At 42.9% G+C, this 19,400-nt stretch overlaps 1 protein-coding gene across 2 annotated transcripts in view; it reads right to left on the bottom strand.

Moving 5' to 3' along the window:
• Nucleotides 1-19,400, bottom strand: part of kcnab2b (potassium voltage-gated channel subfamily A regulatory beta subunit 2b) — an 88,019-nt gene that overhangs the window by 32,585 nt on the left and 36,034 nt on the right. The window contains exon 1 of one of the 2 annotated variants that reach the window (XM_076984384.1): nucleotides 18,120-18,539. The exons of the other annotated variant lie outside the window; for it this stretch is intronic. Coding sequence (XP_076840499.1) covers nucleotides 18,120-18,481 — 362 coding nt within the window. The 5' untranslated portion in view covers nucleotides 18,482-18,539. Of the gene's footprint in view, nucleotides 1-18,119; nucleotides 18,540-19,400 lie in introns of those variants that run through there. 2 annotated transcript variants of the gene reach the window in all.

The following is a 19,400-nucleotide window of genomic DNA, read 5'->3' as shown; positions in this document are numbered from 1 at the left end:
CTCCGGATCAGAGCCACCCATATGAACGCGGGTGGATGAGCACCTAGCACCACCTGAGCCCCACCTGGTCACACCCTAAGAACGCAGACGGGGGAGGAGAGCCTCAAGGCACATAAGGTACGTAACTCAAAAAGGAGGCATCAGGCGCGGTGGCGAGGGGCTACGCTCGGTGGACCCTGCTCTGACCTGTGTGTAAACAGTTGGGAGCTCTATGCGCTGACAGGGTCTTCCTCCGTCAGCCAGCATGAAGCTGTCAGACATGCGGCCATATGCACTTCACACAACAGTGCAGCAGACCAGTTCAGTGGGCATGTACCTCGGATAACGCTGAACTACTGTCAGTCATCTCGCACAATATAGTAAGCAATACAGACGCATGGAAAAAAAGATTTATAAAAATCTATATTTTGTGAAAGGTGGAATTCTGAGATGTGTGTGAAACGACTGCGTTATGCGGGTTAACGTGAGCCCTCTGCGTGCTGGAGTGGGGAAGCCATTGTCAGGAGAGGTGCTGTTACAGCCCAGTTCACAGATGAGTCAGAGATGAGTGTATGAACAGCACAGAAATGCAAGTGACAGAGCGTGTGCAGGCGAGGCAGGGATGGAGGCGTATCCTGTGTGGCTGAGACATCGGCACATAGAGGGAGCAAACACGATCAACTTCATCTAAACAATGAACTTGGCTAAACTCTCCCACTCTATTTCATGGATGCACACACACACACACACACACACACACACACACACACACACACACACACACACACACACAAGCAGCCATATTTAGTCAGCATACATATAGTGCTAAATGACATGCATGCTATGCTTTATGTGATATATATGCCATGCTGTGCTGTGTGTGTGTTTGTGTGTGTGTGTGCGTGTGTGTGAAGGAACAGGCGTTAAGGTGAAGGTGATCCGATCATCCTATCTTTAACTCTGCAAAGAGATTCTATCCATCAATCCAGGGCCACATTAGTGTCTGTTTGTACAGCTCTAAATGTCAGAGTGCCTCAGCCAGCGAGTGAACTAAAGCATCACTTTGTGAACAGAGACCATTTTGATGTTGAGAGCAATGTGCTCCACTGAACGTCCTCACCACAAAGGCCTTGGCCTTTTTCCCCACAGACAACGGAGAAACGTGTGGAGAGCACGAGGACAGTGGGGAGGAGCTAAAGCTGAAGAGCTTGGCCGGGCCGGGCCGGGAACAGCAGCAATCAATGGGATCACAGCAGCCATGGGTGAGCATGCAAGAGCCCCACACCAGTGTGGTGGGGTCCGCTTCCTGTTCCTGCTGCCCAGATTCAGAGCACTAGGGGCCCACGTGTGTGTGTGTGTGTGTGTGTGTGTGTGTGTGTGTGTGTGTGAGTGAGTGAGAGCGAGACTTCCCAGTATGGGCTCTGGAACAGCTCACAGCCAGCAAGTCCATCAGCACTTGGAGACCCTATTCAGTCATCATTCTCAAAGCAGCGCAGACTGACTGGGAACCATTTAACACTCTGGTAAATCTATTCTTGTTGGCGTCTGAAACTTGTCACACTGGTACAAATGAGCATTCACAAAACTGTAATTTTCACAACTGATAACAAAAAATTACAAATTGACAAAAACTGAAATTCTACTGCAGTTCTGTTGCAGATTCCATGCAGGCCCTGAATTGACAGAGGGGCCATTTGATTGTATGATGAAATAGTGCAACAACCCTCTATTGTTACATGTTTTAAGCCTTGCCTGCATTCAAATACACCCCCCCCCCCCCCCCCCCAGTCTATTGGCCATTTCCTAGCTCACCGGAGCGTTTTTTGTCTGTTTGTGTGAAAACGGCCCAGTGAGACCAACAGCAGATTCCCTGCTCTGCACCTACGTACATGTGCTCCACTGATACCGATAGTGCTAGCTCCCTTCGCACAAGCCTGGAAGAAGGCAGACCGTAATCTAGTACAGGCAGCCACAGTGATGCATCATCTGCTGATGTTCTCAAAGGTATAGTCTGTAATCGAAAAACTGCAGGTGCAAGTAAATGCAAAGCTTTGTCATTGATTAATTTCACGTGGTGAAATAAGCCCGCGGAGCGACGTCAAGTGCATTTGCAGTACTGCAGTTAGGGGCCTCTGTGCACAGGAGCGGTGCGCTACGCATACTGAAGAGTGCGCTGGGATACCGGGTTAGACACAGGTTAACAGGAGTGTCCCACCAGGGCTCCGGCCAATCACATCATGACACTGGATGGATGGATGGATGGATGGGTGGATGGATGGATGGATGGGTGGATGGGTGGATGGGTGGATGGATGGATGGGTGGATGGGTGGATGGATGGATGGATGGATGGATGGGTGGATGGATGGATGGATGGGTGGATGGATGGATGGATGGGTGGATGGATGGATGGATGGGTGGATGGATGGATGGATGGGTGGATGGATGGGTGGATGGATGGATGGATGGATGGATGGATGGGTGGATGGATGGGTGGATGGATGGATGGGTGGATGGGTGGATGGATGGATGGATGGGTGGATGGATGGATGCTACTAAAGTTCTAGTACAAACATGTACATGTCCATTTTAACTATAAAAATTTAGATCGTTTGGAGCCCTCAAGTTTACTTCCCAAACAGAAAAATTTTAAGTCTTAGAATTCAAATGACCTTCAAGTGTCTTCATGTAAACAAGTATGCACACTAAGGCATACAGTTACATGACAAGGCTGAAGTGTGGAGCCTGTCAGTATAGTACACAGCGCTAGCCCATAAATAAACATGCTTGGGATAAGCTGTCCTTTTCATCTCTATCTCATTTGACTGTAAAATCCCTTCTCCCAATACCTAACCAGTTAGAAATACTTGCTTCTAACAAGGCAATGATGTCTAGCAGATGGCAGACAGAGCCTGACCGGCTCACTTCTCCCAGAACCTCCTGTGCGATGGCCCACGAGGTGACTAGTACCCACGTGACCGATCCTGCACCAGCACCGTGTCCGCCGAGGCGCAGGCCTAACTCGGTTGGTGTCATTATGCAACTTGCTTTCGGTAAGGGAATAAGACCTGAGCGGTGGGGTAAAAGTGCTGGCGCTGAAACGTGAAACCCCCGAGCGTGCAGGGAGACGGCAGGTGTGGAGCGTGGCCCACAGCAAAATGCAGTTCCAGCAGAGGAAGTGCAGCTGCTGCTCCGCTCGGAGCGGCACGCACGCAAAACAGAGCGATAAGCAACAAATTCGACTGAGCACACCAGTGGAAAAAAACATGAATTCCATATGGTAGGCAAAGGAGACAAAAGAGACTGCTGAAATAGGTGCTGGCAAAGGGAATCTGACATCTGTCCTGCCTGTAAGACAGGTCTGAGATCAGGCCTGGGATTCTGCACAAATCGGTACATTTTCCAGGCCAGTTCTCACACTGATGCTCAGGAAGGAGAGCGAGAGGTCCGCAGGGATAGTGTAGAAGAGCCTCATGGAGCTCAGGAGAGCAGGAGCTGCATGGTGCTGCACAATAGCCATCCTGATACGTGTTCAACACCAGGGAGCACCCTGACTCGTTTGGTATGCCTGAGGCAGAACACACCAACTCTTGCTCTCTCTCTCTGTCTCTCTCTCTCTTTCTCACACACCCACCCACACACACACAAACACACCCCCCCCCCCCCACACACACACACCCACCCATGAGTTTACAGCCTCTCAAGAGATTATTGTAGTAGCTGCATACTGTAGTGAGATTATTGTAAAAGCTGGTCAACATAAAGCAATTGTACCTTTTCTTCAAGCAACATTAAAATGTAACTTCTATTCAATCAGCAGACTGGCCTTTGTATGAAAACATTACATATGTGAGCCAAGACGAAACAGATGAGGTTGAAGTAGCTGTTTCCACTTTACATACCCATGTCCAGCAAAATGTGTCTGACTCATGCTGCTTAGTCGACCTCTAGCCCTTTTTTTTTTTGGCAAAGCTTACTGGACCAACTCAAAGCCCGTTTGTAAAATATGTTCACCAAATTAGCCTGACAACATGAATCATAGAGGACCCGCTAGTGAGAAAGTGTCTGTATTTAAGCTATTTGTGAAATACCATGGCACGGGTGTTGATCACCTCGAGATGTTTCATTTGTACTCCCTGGGGGAGGAGGGAAAACTATGCAAAAGCATCAGCTATATACAAATGTGCATACAGACTACATTTCCTTTATGGAAACATATAATTTTAATCAAATCTGTCAAGATATATCACAAGAGTGAAGGAGAGGCTCTGCATCCTTTACTGGAGAGTGATCAGGGTAGAGGAGTGAACTGCTTTGTTCACTCTTCTGTCAGACCACAGAGAGACTGCACACTCAACAGAGGTACTCACTGCATGATGGGGTTCCTGTTTTCGTGTTTTACAGTTACTTTTGTCACATTCAGAAAAAAAACAGAAAAACATAATTTGAAAAAAAAAAATCAAGAGGTAGGTAGGTCTATTATCAAATCATGAATTTAAGAATCAGAATTTGCCTTCCTGTTGCACTGCATAACGTGAAGATGTGCTGCCATCTTGTGGACATACAAAGAGTAGTAGTAAACGTCAGAAGGAAGTTAATAAAGCGGTTTACTTTTTATGTACATCTTATTATTTTAGACCAGGGGTACTCACCTAAATTTGTCCGCGGTCTAATTTTGGCAGATACCTGTTACCTGAGGTCCGGTGCGGCGGGGGTGGCGAACGTAAGTTGTTAAGCTGGTGGTGGTGGGGAACGTAACACTCGTGACGGAGTGTTATAGCCCTGAAATAAATGCTCCGTTTTTTTTTGGTCCGTATCCAGTTAATCAGGAATGAGATTGGGTCCGGATCCGGACCGCGGTCCGCCAGTTGAGTACCCCTGTTTTAGACATTAAATATGTATGGGAACAAACTGCAGAACAAAAGGGACAGAAAATGTAATAATTGACCCTGTAAAAGAAAGTGTGGAGTTCTGTGTAAATCCTGGCCTGTGTGCCTAACATAAAATCAGAAACACAATAAATGCATTTAATTACAATACATAGCAGGTTTTAACAATAACGATCACTTTCCAATCCAAGATGGCGCCGGTGCGTGGCGACGTCTCAGGGGTGCTCCTAGCTGTTTTATGTCATTATTGTTTGTGGCTTTTGGTCAAGTGTATGTTGTGTCCATTGCTTATGATCGTGAGACACTGTTAAGTATCCGTGCCCAAGTGCTGGAAGGTTATGTGAATGATAATGCTACAAATGGTGGCTTTTCACCACCTCCATTTCTGCTGCCGGTGGCGTCTGAAGTTAGCTGTTTACCGTACTGTCAGCAATGCAAACAACGGCCGAGAAAGCGTGGGAGAAGAGGTGGCAGGCTGGTTCGATTGCGTGCTCAGTATCAACAACACTCAGGTTGGATTATCGATTCAATTCAATTCACTGTTTCACTGATGGCCTATACAAGCGTATGGGAAAGTGTCTGGTACGACGTCAGGGTTGCCAACTCTCACGCATGAGACACACGCATTTGACCGTTTTCACACACTCTCACGCCACACTTCCGATATCTCACGCCGAAAAAAAATATCCAGTTTATTTACCTCAGATCCACATATATGATTCAATACGTTACTAGTTCGCTAGCTCTGGCGCCATCCACCGGCGATATAACACTGAATCTGTGTCCATTTTACGTTCGCCCCCCCAACAAAATACACTCGCCACCGGCTCCAGGTTAAAATCTCACTCCAAGCGAACGTCAAAAGTTGCCAACCCTGCGACGTTCACTGGAAGAGAGGTACGAGTTGCTACAGCCGTTCCAGCTGTGTCTATGTTTGCGCGTACGGGGAAATGTGTACTGAAGCCTGGTGGCGTGAACTACAATAATTTACGTGCAATCCCAGTTTTTTGCCCAATGCCGTGGATCATTCATCAGTGGCTAATTCAGCACTCTTTAATGTTAGATCTTTGTCATGCGTGACTTTGTTTCGTTTAACGACGTGGACTTTCTGTTTTTAGTTGAAACTTGGTAAGTTGGTTAAAGCCTGGTGAAGACTATCACTTAAATGAGCTTTGTCCCAATTATTCTTATTTAAATTCTCCAAGGAGCTTACGTCGGGGTGGTGGCTTGGCTGTTATTTTTAAGGACCTTTATAAATGCTTCACTGTTTCTGTGGGAGCCTTTTCAAGTTTTGAAGTTCTGTTATTTACAGTACATGGAGAAAACCCACTGTTATGTGCTGTGGTTTATCACCCTCCTAAGTCTCAAGGCTGTTTTTTGTCAGAATTTTCAGCCTTTCTTTCTTCAATAGTTTTGGACTATGATAAAATATTGGTTCTTGGTGATTTTAATATGCATATAGACGATGCTTCTGATAGATATACGACAGATTTCCTGAACACCATGGACCATTTTAACTTTGTTCAGCATGTTGGAGGCCCGACTCATAATCAGGGTCACACATTGGATTTGGTGTTCACGCTGGGATTGTTTCCTTATAGGCCCTTTTCACACTTCTGCATTTTTTCTTCCGGAAGCTCTCGTCGCAGGGTAAAGTTACTTCCATTACACATTAAACAATGGCAGAGTCCAATAACAAGAGCTTTTTCAGTGCACCAGTTGCACCAGGCCTGCAACAGCTGTAGGCCTATCTCAGTTTCCATGGTTTTCCGGCTGACGACGAGCAAAAAAGAAAATGGGTTTGTGCAATTAGGAGAGATGAAGGGGAAAACCAGCCGGTTTCAGTGGAACAGTTGCTGTCCGCGTTTGAAAGATCAAGCTCTCGGCTGGGAGTACACGTTCGTCCACCAGAGGCGGAGGTAGGGTTGCAACGGTATGAGATTTTCACGGTATGATAACCGTCTCAGACAATACCGCGGTATCACGGTTATCACGGTATCACAGTTAGTTTGTATATTATTAAAAGATACACTGACCCTTAAAGAAATTACAACAAGTTTTTTTTGTTCAATTAACTATTTATTGTAGAAACCTGGAACAATTGTATACAAAATGTCTCCTTTAAAAAAAAATGCTGTACACATGTTTATATAAATACTGCAAAATTTGAGAAACCTAAATCATGGATTTCAGTACAATTATTTAAGTTTAAATAATTTAATATCTGATAAACTGAGCCTGGGTCAGTGTCTGATCAACAACTGTTGTAAACGTCCGTTGTACTGCCAAGTTGGAATATAACCAGATACTGCAGAAAGAGAGGATTTATTTCTGACATGACCCTCACAATAGAGATTTCTATTTTAAGGCTTTCACACCGAGTCTGGTTTTAACATATGAAAAACAGGCACGTTAGAATTTGAAAATGAACGCATGTAAATTAATGGCGTCTTTCACATCCAGTGAAAGCAAGGACCATAAAAAGCTAGGTTTATACTTTCACTAGTGACCGTAGCGCGCGACTCCGCACAGTTCTTTTGTATTACGTTAACAAATACGAGCCTCTTGTAATTCCAGGACTAAACATGAGAGAACGTGAAGACGTTGAGATTGGGCGTAAACAACCATTAAATAATGTGATGAAAAAGCAAATTATTTTGAGTATATGTATAAATATTTAACTTAATTAAGTTTAAGGTGCTGGGAAAGTGACATACAAGTGCTTTAATTCCACCTTATAAAGATGTATGAACCCTGCAAACATGACTTTGTTCATTGCGCTGAGGCGTGGCGTGCGCAAAGTTACAAAATTCGAGAGGTGCACGACCTCGCGAATCGACAGCGCGTGAGACCCTCGCGCACGGGCGGAGCCACCGCGATTACGTCATTTTCGTCACTGATTTTAGTTTCGCTTTTTTTTGTTAAAAAATTTAAGTCTGATGCACTTTCTGCCATTCTCACCGCTGTGTGCTGAGTAGCTGAACCGGAGCGGAGTTGCGCATGCGCGGGTCAGTTTCTCCGCTGGCTTGCTTTTTACCGGTAATAAGCAAACGCACACGGTATGGTAACCGTGCATTTTAATACCGTGGTATACCGTGAAACCGGTTACCGCTGCAACCCTAGGCGGAGGTTGTGGAAGATTTGAGCATTTGCCCTAGCATCTAGCATCGATCCGCTAGCATCTAGCTAGAAAAGAGCAAGCTCTCGGCTGGGAGTACACGTTCGTGGTTCGTGGTGGACGTACGTGTACTCCCAGCCGAGAGTTTGCTCTTCAAATGTGGACAGCAACTGATTCTGAAGATTAAGAATCGATTTTTTTCGATTTAATCCGATTTAATCGATTCGATCCAATTCGGGGTTTAGTGTTATTAAAAATGCATTTGAGCTGTTTCCTGACTGTGTACAGAAGCAACATGTTAAAACTAGTATTATATCGATATTAATCAGCAAATAGTTACTGGTAGTTGGTAGTTACTGATGGCTGGAAGACTGGTGAAAAGGGTCATCATAAATCTACCTTCAAGAAAGGTAATCCAGGACAATAAACAGAGGACATCTTTGAGGTGTCTATATCTGCAACAGTGGGCTCCTACTGGGACACTAACCAGTGCATTATTATTATGATTTAAATAATTAAGAATTCACCCATAGCCTAAGCTGTTGCTACCAAATGCATTTTTATTTTAAAAGTGCTCACACTTAATAAACTGAAAGTATAAAATGTAAACGTGTATTTTTCTTTAAAGTGAGAATATAAGAACAGAACTCTCACGTTACGGTCCCCGACCCCTCCGTTTTGGGCGCGTTAACGTCGTCTGCGTCTAATCGTCTACGTCGGTGTATCTCCGTGGGTGCGGGTGCGTCTTGTGATAGTCCTCACCTTTGGCTCGTCTCGTATTTAATTTTGGCTTGTCTCGTTTGTCTATTTAATTTGCGCTCGCGCAGCGTCCTGTGCTCGTCGTTGTTTGAGTCACACATGTTCTATGTAAACGTGTTTTATGTGCGCTGTCTGCGCTTCGGTAAATGTAATAAACGTAACGATTTGGAAAGTGCAAAGGATTCTGTCTCGTCCATCACCTTGCGCCCAACGTTACAAGAACATTTTAAATTTTTTTTAAACTGTAAAAACACTGGGTAAACGGTCAGTGACACTGGATAAACTGTCCTTCTGTTTTTAGATTTCCGATTTGACTATCGTCGTTACCGGCACTGTCCGACGCCATGTCGTTTTACAGTTAGTTAGACCGAGCACGCCTGCGTGAATTCAGTGACGAGGCGGGGGTAAAAGTTCACAAAAAAATCGATCTTTGGACGTACGAATCGATAATCACATCATCATATGCGAATCGATTCTGAATCGGAAAATTGATTTTTTCAACACAGGCCTAGTTAAATAATAGTGTTGTGATTTTGGGTTTTTTGCTTAGCACTAGCATTAGCAACAATATATTTTGCTTACCCTTTAAACATAATATAGGAATTAAATGTAACTATTGTTTTAAATGTGTCCGAGCTGTGAACCCGAGAGAGGGGCCTTAGGAAATCATGATGCGTAAGGAGTTTAAACGAGAAGGTGATTGCTCAAGCAGAAGTGGTGACCTAACAATGCTGACACGAGTGAAATATGAATGTATGACATCCTGATGTATGGTGACCTCGGGTCAAGCAGACAGTCCAGAGACAGGAACCATATGTATAAGAAATGTTGGGTTTGCAGACAAAGAGAGAAGTCTTGTTTGTTTGAATAACAATACCATAGGCACAGAAGCAGATCTGTGGGTTTGTGGGTGGAGAAATAGTATATAAGTACTGCATGTAATAATATTTGTTGGAATCTTTCTGATGCACAGTTTTTGCTCGTGTCTCTGAGATTCCCCAGAGATATATCTCTGTTTTAATAAAAGCCTTTTTATAGCATTGCAAAGTTGGTCTGTGGTTCCTGTTTCTCCTGCATCAAACGAACACGCTGGGCTGAAGTGGTTGAGAAGGTCGCTAGCCCACGACATTAGTTAGTTACCTCGCTAGTGTTAGCTGGTGTCACCTTACCCTGGTATGAGTGACTAAATTCTTCTACAAACAATTTGTAGCCTCTATTCAACTTGGAACCCTTCGTTGTTGAATGTTCTCCAACAATCCTGAAAACGTCTTCAAAATTCAGTCTCGGCAGCGACGACAGGGATGAAGTAAATACAAGCTCCATGCTGAGGTGAATTGACAACAACTATCTTCTGCGAGTACAGGAACTTGTTTTACCCGGCGGTGACGTATTTCCGCTTTGTTGTGAAAGGGCCTGTTCCTTTTCTATGGAGGACTTGTTTGTATCAGACCACAAGTGTATTATTTTTAAGGTCCCCCTGATTGACTGCTGCATGCTCTAAACACTATGTACAGTCTTGCTTTTTAAATGACAGTTTAGTGGCTGCTTTTTCAGATATGTTTATTGGTTTTAGTGATAAGTTGTTTGTGTACTGATGTAAATGATTTGGTTTGCTCATTTAACAAATCATGTTTAACTGTTTTAGATGAGGTTGCACCAGTGAAAACAAGGCTAAAATCTGTTGTAAATTCGACTCCATGGATAAATGAAGATATTCAGCATTTAAAAAGAATATGTAGGAGAGTTGAGCGTGAATGGAAGAAGTCACAGCTTCAGGTTCATTATTTATTTAAAAAGATTTATTTAAAAGATGTGGTTAATTTTTAATAATAGGGTTAGGGTCGAAAGAGCTAAATATTTTAACGAATTCATAACTGCAAATGTGCATAACTACGGAGCCCGTAAGGTGACATCATGTAAAAAATAAAATAATGCGTGGCCACGACTTACTAACGCGTGCGAACGCCTTACTAACGCGTGGCCACGACTTACTAACGCATGCAAACGAGATATTTAAGGCGTGCGAACGAGATATTTAAGGCGTGGGAACGAGATAATTAACGCGTGGGAACGAGATCATTAAGGCGTGGGAACGAGATGGGTCATTCCACCGAATGGGTGCCATTTGCATGTTGGAACTCTTCCAAATGAAACTTAATTTTGTATCCTTTTTAATGTCTGGATCTAATAACACATATATTTAACTATTCAAAACATGTATTGGTCAATCTCAGACAGCTGTATTTTATTTTTTACAAGGTTTCTAACCCGAAGATGGTTACATTTTTCTCAGTCCTGTTACCAAAACTTGTGTGACATTTAAAAAGCCTGTTTAAAAGAATGCCAGCTAATTTCTTCGATTTTCCCTCAAGAAAGTGTTTATTTTAAAGAAATTGTCGACTACATGTTCAAATAATTTATATTTATGACTAAAACATCACTATATATGCACACATGTTATATTTTTGGAAAAGATGCAAAGCCATTTTTACCTTTTCAAGAAGATTAAAACCTGAAATTAATATTTTTTTATATCATGTTATTTATTAAACAAATAGATAAATGATGGACCAAACATAATTGGAAAAAAGAGGTTTATCTTTTATTTTTTTAAAAGAATAATCAAGTAACAGGAATGAAGATTGGGTAACAGGAATGAACACTGAGTAACAGGGACATGTGCCGTGTGTGTGTGAACTTCTCTGGCCTTTTCTAAGACATCTTCTCTAATCTGGCCCAGAGCTCTTTTTTTATTTCCATATAGCGACCTGTGACTGGCCTCAGGGGTGGAATAATACACAAAACATCCTCAAAAAAGTACCAAAGCACGTCTTCACGTGCTGGCCAGAAAAACCTGTTGACCCCTATTTTTGTGCGTGCAACGGATCTCAACATGTGTTTCACTTGTATCTATGATGATGCCCGGGTATATGTCACTCTCGTACTTCACAACACACCATTTGCCAACAACTTCAGGACTTTGCCACTGAACTTCCATGGCTTCCATGGGAGTTGTCTGATGACTGAATTTGAAATGCTTTGCATTAAAGCAGTAACAGGTCCGGTTTTGTTTGGCTGTGCACATGCAGCTGACATCCCTGTATGTCAGTTCTCCTCGGGCTATGGTCACTGCCTGATGCATCCTCATGGTGGATGGTGTGATGGAGCTGCCCTCCACCACCATGTACACAATACAAGTATGGACATTGGTTTCATGATATTCCAAGTTAATAACCAAATGAAGACACATATGATTTATTGGTTGACATCACACCACTCTGGGGTAGGACTATAAGAGGCCTGATGTGAATTGTTTGGGAAGAGAGGTTTTTTTTCTGGTGGCAGAGCAGGTAATGCTAAAAGTAGCAAGTATCTTGATGATTGAACTGACAATTGATTTGAGTCTTTTGTGAACTATCACATTTAGTTTTTTTTGTATGTCTTAGTTTGTTCCTGTAAATAGTTTTCTTGCCTCTATATGGGGATTAAATAAACACCACTACTTCTTTGCACCCTACTTGAACCAGACCCTGTGCCTTGTCTGCCGGTCACTCACAGATGGAATTGGTGGAACATCATTGGGCATCTCCAAAACATTCTAAAATGTGGTTGTTGCTAGGTAACACCATTTTATTGACAACTGAAGTCTAGTTCTGCTTGACATTTCTGCCTTCAATGTTTGCAACACTGCACAACATTTTCACATTCCAACAAATATACACACTTGCCCTATAGCCTCCCTTACACATTTTCACATTCCAACAAATATACACACTTACCCTATAGCCTCCCTTACACATTTTCACATTCCAACAAATATACACACTTGCCCTATAGCCTCCCTTACACATTTTCACATTCCAACAAATATACACACTTGCCCTACAACCTCCCTTACACATTTTCACATTCCAACAAATATACACACTTGCCCTACAGCCTCCCTTACACATTTTCACATTCCAACAAATATACACACTTGCCCTACAGCCTCCCTTACACATTTTCACATTCCAACAAATATACACACTTGCCCTATAGCCTCCCTTACACATTTTCACATTCCAACAAATATACACACTTACCCTATAACCTCCCTTACACATTTTCACATTCCAACAAATATACACACTTGCCCTACAGCCTCCCTTACACATTTTCACATTCCAACAAATATACACACTTACCCTACAGCCTCCCTTACACATTTTCACATTCCAACAAATATACACACTTGCCCTATAGCCTCCCTTACACATTTTCACATTCCAACAAATATACACACTTGCCCTATAGCCTCCCTTACACATTTTCACATTCCAACAAATATACACACTTGCCCTATAGCCTCCCTTACACATTTTCACATTCCAACAAATATACACACTTGCCCTACAGCCTCCCTTACACATTTTCATGGACACTTGATGCATTGCATAAACTGCACGTGGAAGTGGTTGGTTGTGGATGTCCAGCTTGTGCTGGTGATATCTGGGGACTGTGTGGAGGGGTGATGAGATGTTGTAGAGCATCTTTCCTGTCCTTGATGCTATGATATGTTTCCCTCCACTTTTTGCGTTGTCTGCGCTTTCCTCTATCAATTAGGTTATTGATTCGTTTCTTCCTGCCTGATTCTAGGTCTTCCCTGTATTTTTCTCGTTCCTTCTCTAAATATCTTTCTCTCCTCTCTGGGTCAGCATCACGTCGAGCACGATAGCGTCGCTGCTTTTCTGCAGCACTTAGTGGTGGATTGGCACCCTGTAAGTATGGCATCCATATTGTGAAACTGAATCTTAACTAATTTCATGTAAAACCTTTAAAAAGGCTAAATAGTATTACATAATGTATGTAATATTCACAATAATAAATCAATAAACCAGAGGCCTCTACTCACTCCTGTTACAGGCACTCAGTCCTGTTACTCTTTAAATGAGTAAACAGGACTGAAAGTAACAGGACTCAGTTTTTAGCATAGAATTAGCAAAAACATGAAATATAGCTACATTGTGGCTATAGTAATAGCATGAGGACAGTGAGCACATTCTAGTGATTTTCCCAAAATGTGTATTTTAAAAATAAACAAATTACATCTAAGAATGAATTTAGGTAACAGGACATCACATTAAGATTGATCTCCTCAGTCATAGTTATAATATGATCAAATATACAGAAAAAGACATGGAGAAAACTTACTTTTGGTCTTCCCATGACCTTCAAAAGATCCAACTGATGCAATTTCCTGTTGAACATGTGATGTGTGGAACTTTCCAAATTTTTCAGATGGGGTAATGTGATATGGTAACAGGACTGAGTGAAAACCTAGGGACACAACTAAAATGTGTATTTTAACTTAAATATTCAGGATTTCTTATGAAAAAAATATTTAAGTATAAGTATAGATGGGATATGGAGTCATACAACAATGCAAAAAAAATATAATCTCTGTAGAATTTTAATAATGATATTCCATGGTAAAGTGTATAGTTAGAGAGTGGGGACATCTAACAAATGGTTTTTTTCAGTGTTCTAGGTTGTTTTTATTAATGTTTTTAATTATATACCTTAAATTTGCCATTATGCCAATGTACAAGTCATTATGAATTATAATAAAATGTATTTTACAGTTATTGTTTGTGCCCATTTATACATGTAATTGCCTGGGGACGGAAATGGCACCGATTCGGTGGAATATACCAGATACTAATGTCGCCTTTCACGTGCAGCAACAAAGTTAATTTTTTGACAGCAAATAAAGCAGATCCCAGGGTTGTTCGTGAACTGACTGCCAAGGAGGGGATGTACACTAACTGACTGCCGGTTTTATATAAAGTAATACTTAATTATCTCGTTCGCACGCGTTAATTATCTCGTTTGCACGCGTTAGTAAGTCGTGGCCACGCGTTAGTAAGGCGTTCGCACGCGTTATTATTTTTTTACATGATGTCACCTTATGGGCTCCGTACATAACCCTAGATTTTTGTTTTTTACTATTGATTTGTTAGTAAATAGGCCAAAATGCGATGAGTTCTAGGATTGATGTGGAAACGTTTTTTAAGTTTTTTAAATGATATCCTGATGAATGCTGATGCTGATGTGTCTGTTTTAGTGTTATTGGATATTAGTGCAGCCTTCGACACTGTAGTACATAGTGTTTTAATAGATAGGCTGCAAAAATGGGTGGGAATATCAGGGACTGCGTTGGAATGGTTTGTATCACATTTATCAAACAGAAAATTTATGGTGTCTGTTGGTGACAGTCTGTCCTCTTGTGCTGCTATTTCCTGTGGAGTTCCACAGGGATCAGTGCTTGGTCCTATTTTATTTTTATTATATATGCTTCCTTTGGGAAATTTGATAAGCCGATTTAATGTTTCTTATCATTTTTATGCTGATGATATACAGCTCTATTTATCTTTAAAAAGATCTGATTTCAGTAGATTGAGGAGTATAACTGATTGCATTCAGAGTATTTAAAGATTGGATGGCCTGTAATTTCCTCAAGTTAAATGAAGGAAAAACAGAAGTCTTGATTTTTGGCCCTCCAAATGTGATCAGGGATGTAAAGAAGGAAATTGGCCCACTGGCTTTACGGATAAATTCTTATTCAAGGAATTTTGGAGTAATTTGGAGTAAAAATTTTCAGTGCATATAAGGAAGCTGGTTCAGAGCTGCTACTTTCAATTGAGAAATATAGCAAAAATTAGGAAAATGCTTTCGTTCCAAGATACAGAAAGAATTATTCATGCTTTTTTTTATCATCACGCCTTGATTACTGCAATGCCTTATTTACGTGTCTTAGTCAAGGAGCTATGACACTGTTGCAGCTGGTCCAGAATGCAGCAGCTCGAGTGCTTACTGGTGCCAAAAGAAGAGAGCATATCACACCTGTTTTGGCCTCACTGCATTGGCTGCCTGTTGCCCAAAAGGTAGTTTTTAAGATTTTGGTTTTGACTTACCAAGCCTTACATGGGGATGGACCATTATATATTTCTGATCTATTAGTCCCTTATTCTAATGCTAGGTCACTGAGGTCCTCTAACCAAGGGCTTTTAGTAGTTCCAATAACTAAGAGAAAACGCAAGGGGGATTGTGATTTTGCTGTATGTGCTCAGAAACTTTGGAATGGTCTGCCATTAGACATTAAACTTGCTGGGTCTAAGGAGTTGTTTAAAAATAGATTAAAGACTTACCTGTACTGCGTAGCATTTGAGGTTGGTCATGGTTAGCATTTTTATGCATGTGGTTGTGATGTCTTATTTTATTTGTTTTTGTTGTGTTTTATGTAGTTTTATTTAATTTTATTTTTTTATGCTTGTATTTGTTGTAAAGCACTTTGTAGGCCTACTTGGAAAAGTGGTATATAAATAAATATTTACTTACTTACTTAATTACTTTCATACGAACCATAGGTCAAGGAATGAGCTGCACATTTACTATGAGCTTTATGAATGAATAGTATGAACATTAATCTGCAAGAAATAAGGGATGTTGCTAATGTGCCTTGGTATGTACATTATATCAGACGGATATCATAATGTACATACAAGCACATGCAGTAGCCCTGAAAAGAAAGGGGAGGTAATAAATGAACAGACTCCAGCACTGTTTCCCCACTCATGCAAAAATCCCTCCTGACATATGAGAAAACCCCTACAGCGAGAGCGAGACAGCGAGAGCGAGACAGCGAGAGCTCCCCCTACAGTACGTCCAGGCAATCAGCATCCACACGGATAAAGAGACTCATCTTTTTAAACGTGAAATTCTACTTAAATGATTGCCAATATGAATTGTAATGTATTTACTTCTAAGAAAAATAAAACAAACAAAACATTTTCGCAAATGATCTGTAAATTGTGTGCATAGATTATACTGCAATTAACCTTTTTAAGCTTTCACACGTAATGTCATAACTTCATCAAAACATCTCCCCCTAGTGTTGGCAGTGTGAAACTCCAGATGAGCTGATGGCAGATGTTGGTACCGAAACGGACTGGGCTGCTGGTGCCACAGGTGTGGTAGTGGGGGGAAAAAGTGGACCTGACTACCCAGGGCCCAAGTAGAGAGAGGGGCCCATTTTGCTCATGTGCCTCATTTACTGGCATTTATAGGTGCCCACTGACATTGAGAGTGTACAGGGCTCAGAATTTGCTGCTACACCCCTGGCTGGTGCTCTCTGGGCTGCTGCACACAGTAGCTACACAGACATGTGTCTGTGACTACACTGAAAAATACAAATCACGACGAGCAATTATGTCCTGTAGTTTTTTAGGTGCATGATTATAGAGACAACTGATTCCTGCTAGCAGAGTAACCATGAGACTTTACAACACAAGTGTCAGCAGAAAGTCTTTTTTTTGTCACAAAGAAACTTTAAGAGTTAAGATATAAACATTCAAGGATGTATTATGTTTTTAAACACATAACAAATAACATCCCATAATTTGGACCAAAACTAAAACACAATATCTGAAGCTTGTAACAATGAGTCAAGAGGTTCGGATATATTTCTGAAGTATCGTATCGTAAATTATCGTATCGTGTTTCTAAAGCAGCACTAAAACCACAGCAGCTGTTGGTCCTTGGACATTCATTACCATCAATACCAGTTAACATCAGCAACAAGCTTTAGTGAGTTCTCACCTCAAGCACACAAAAGTGGGAGTGATTCATCAATTCAGTGCAAATATCCCCATGCATTAGTAACTTTCTACTCATGGCAGAAACGTACTTTAAAATCACAGTTCATGTACTAATCTGAATTACTCTGTACGGCTTCTATATTGGTTTTGCACTGGATTTATAAGGTTTCTGCGCTGACAGCTGTTTCCCGACCACCCGTCACTGTGATCCCCATCAGTCGGCCATGGGAGGGGAGTTAATCAAAGTAAATCCTCTAATCCGCGCCGTGAACAGGAACAGTGCTTCCGAAGCCCCCCGACCGTGTGCTATTCTCCACCAGCTGGACAAACACGCAGACCAAATACTTGGCCATCCGCGTACTGACAGAAGTATTGAAGATAAGGATGCCATCCTGTTGGGCAGCGGGAGGTTAAGGACGGTGCTGAGAAACGATGCACCACTGACAGACTTGGGTGTTAAACGTGGAATGAGTGCACAGTTTATTTCAGCTGTGGACGGCTAGCTTAGCTGACTTATGCTAAATATACACCACACGACATGATCAGACAGGCGGGCAAAACAAACAAACAAAAGGACAGTTTCCACAGCCGACCAGCTCATAACCAGTGTCTCGTCAGATTTACACTGACGCTGCTAGACACCAGGGACAGATATGGAGTTACACCACCTGCCCAACCTCTCCCAGAGCAGGGCTTTAAGAACCAGCCCGTCTCCATGTCTGGCCCCCTGCCCTTACCTGTACCTCATGCCCTTGCGGCAGGACGAAACCTCCTCCTGCGACACGGCATTGCTCTTCAGGTAGTCCTGCAGGTTCCTGAGCTGGGCAGAGGCACGACCCTCCCTCGGGTCAGAGCGGGGCCGTGGGGTCTGCTCTGCCACGTAGGGGTCGACATCGGTGTGCATGCACTCGCTGAAGGCTAGCGAGAAAAGCCTGTTGCTGCTGCGCCGGGCCCCGCCCCCTGTCCCTGACCCTGCCCCCGTCGGTGGCCTGGCCACCTGTGTAGGTTCGCACGGGTAACTATGCAGTCGGCTCAGGCCACGGGCTCCACAGTGGCCCACCTGCAGCTCCGTCAGGCTGCTTCTGTGAGTGGCAAACATGGCCCCCACCTAGCTCTGATGACCCCACGCCGCCCCGCAAAAGGTGTTTCCTTCTCCTGCATGCACACAAACATGCACGGGTGTGCGATGATCTGAGGAGTGAGGAGAGTTTGGTATCAGGACAGAGACCAGCACAGCCAAATGGACAGAGGCTTGACTTTAAATAGCATCATCAGCTTTTAACACCTCCCCTGCCACGCAACGTCACACGCGATTACATTGTAATGGGAGCCAAACACAGGGCTTCCCACCCACAATACCACAGCAGAGCCCATAAAGGACTTCAGGACATGTGCTAAAATGGCGCACACAGTCTTCAGGGACATGAGCAAAGGTAAGTAGCTGGCATGCAGGAGGGTAAGGTTAGGGGGTAGAGGGTAAGGCTTAAGAGGGTGGGGTGTAGGTGATAGAGGGTATGGGGTAGAGGGTGGGGGAAGGAGTATGGGATAGAGGGCAGGGGTAGAGGGCAGGGGTAGAGGGTAGGGGTAGGGGATAGGGGTAAAGAGTAGAGGTAGGGGTAGAGGGTCGAGCACAGAGAGAAGGGGTAGTGTGTCAAATGTAGAGGGTAGAAGGTAGAGCGTAAGGGGTAGAATATAGGGGTAGAGTTTAGGAGGTAGGGGTGTTGATATTGTCAGAGCAGTTATTGCTTCTAGTTACCTTATACTTAGTCTTAGTGTGATTTGAGTGTTTGTGTGATTTGTGCATTCGTCTGTATAATTTGATTTTGTGTAATTTGTGTGTTTTTGTGTGATTTGTGTATTTAACCAGACCACCCAAAGGGGATGGGTCCCTGCTGAGTCAGACAATTGTATACAAGCACCTACAGCACCTGGGAGATGGTCTGGCTTGCCGGTGGATGTACTGATGCCGGGGTTGGATGTGCCATTGCCGGGGTTGGATGTACCATCTGCACCGAAGG

This window comes from Brachyhypopomus gauderio, chromosome 21 (genome assembly GCF_052324685.1).
Source record: "Brachyhypopomus gauderio isolate BG-103 chromosome 21, BGAUD_0.2, whole genome shotgun sequence".
Taxonomy (NCBI): Eukaryota; Metazoa; Chordata; class Actinopteri; order Gymnotiformes; family Hypopomidae; genus Brachyhypopomus; species Brachyhypopomus gauderio.
This window is presented reverse-complemented; position numbering and strand designations above follow the sequence as displayed.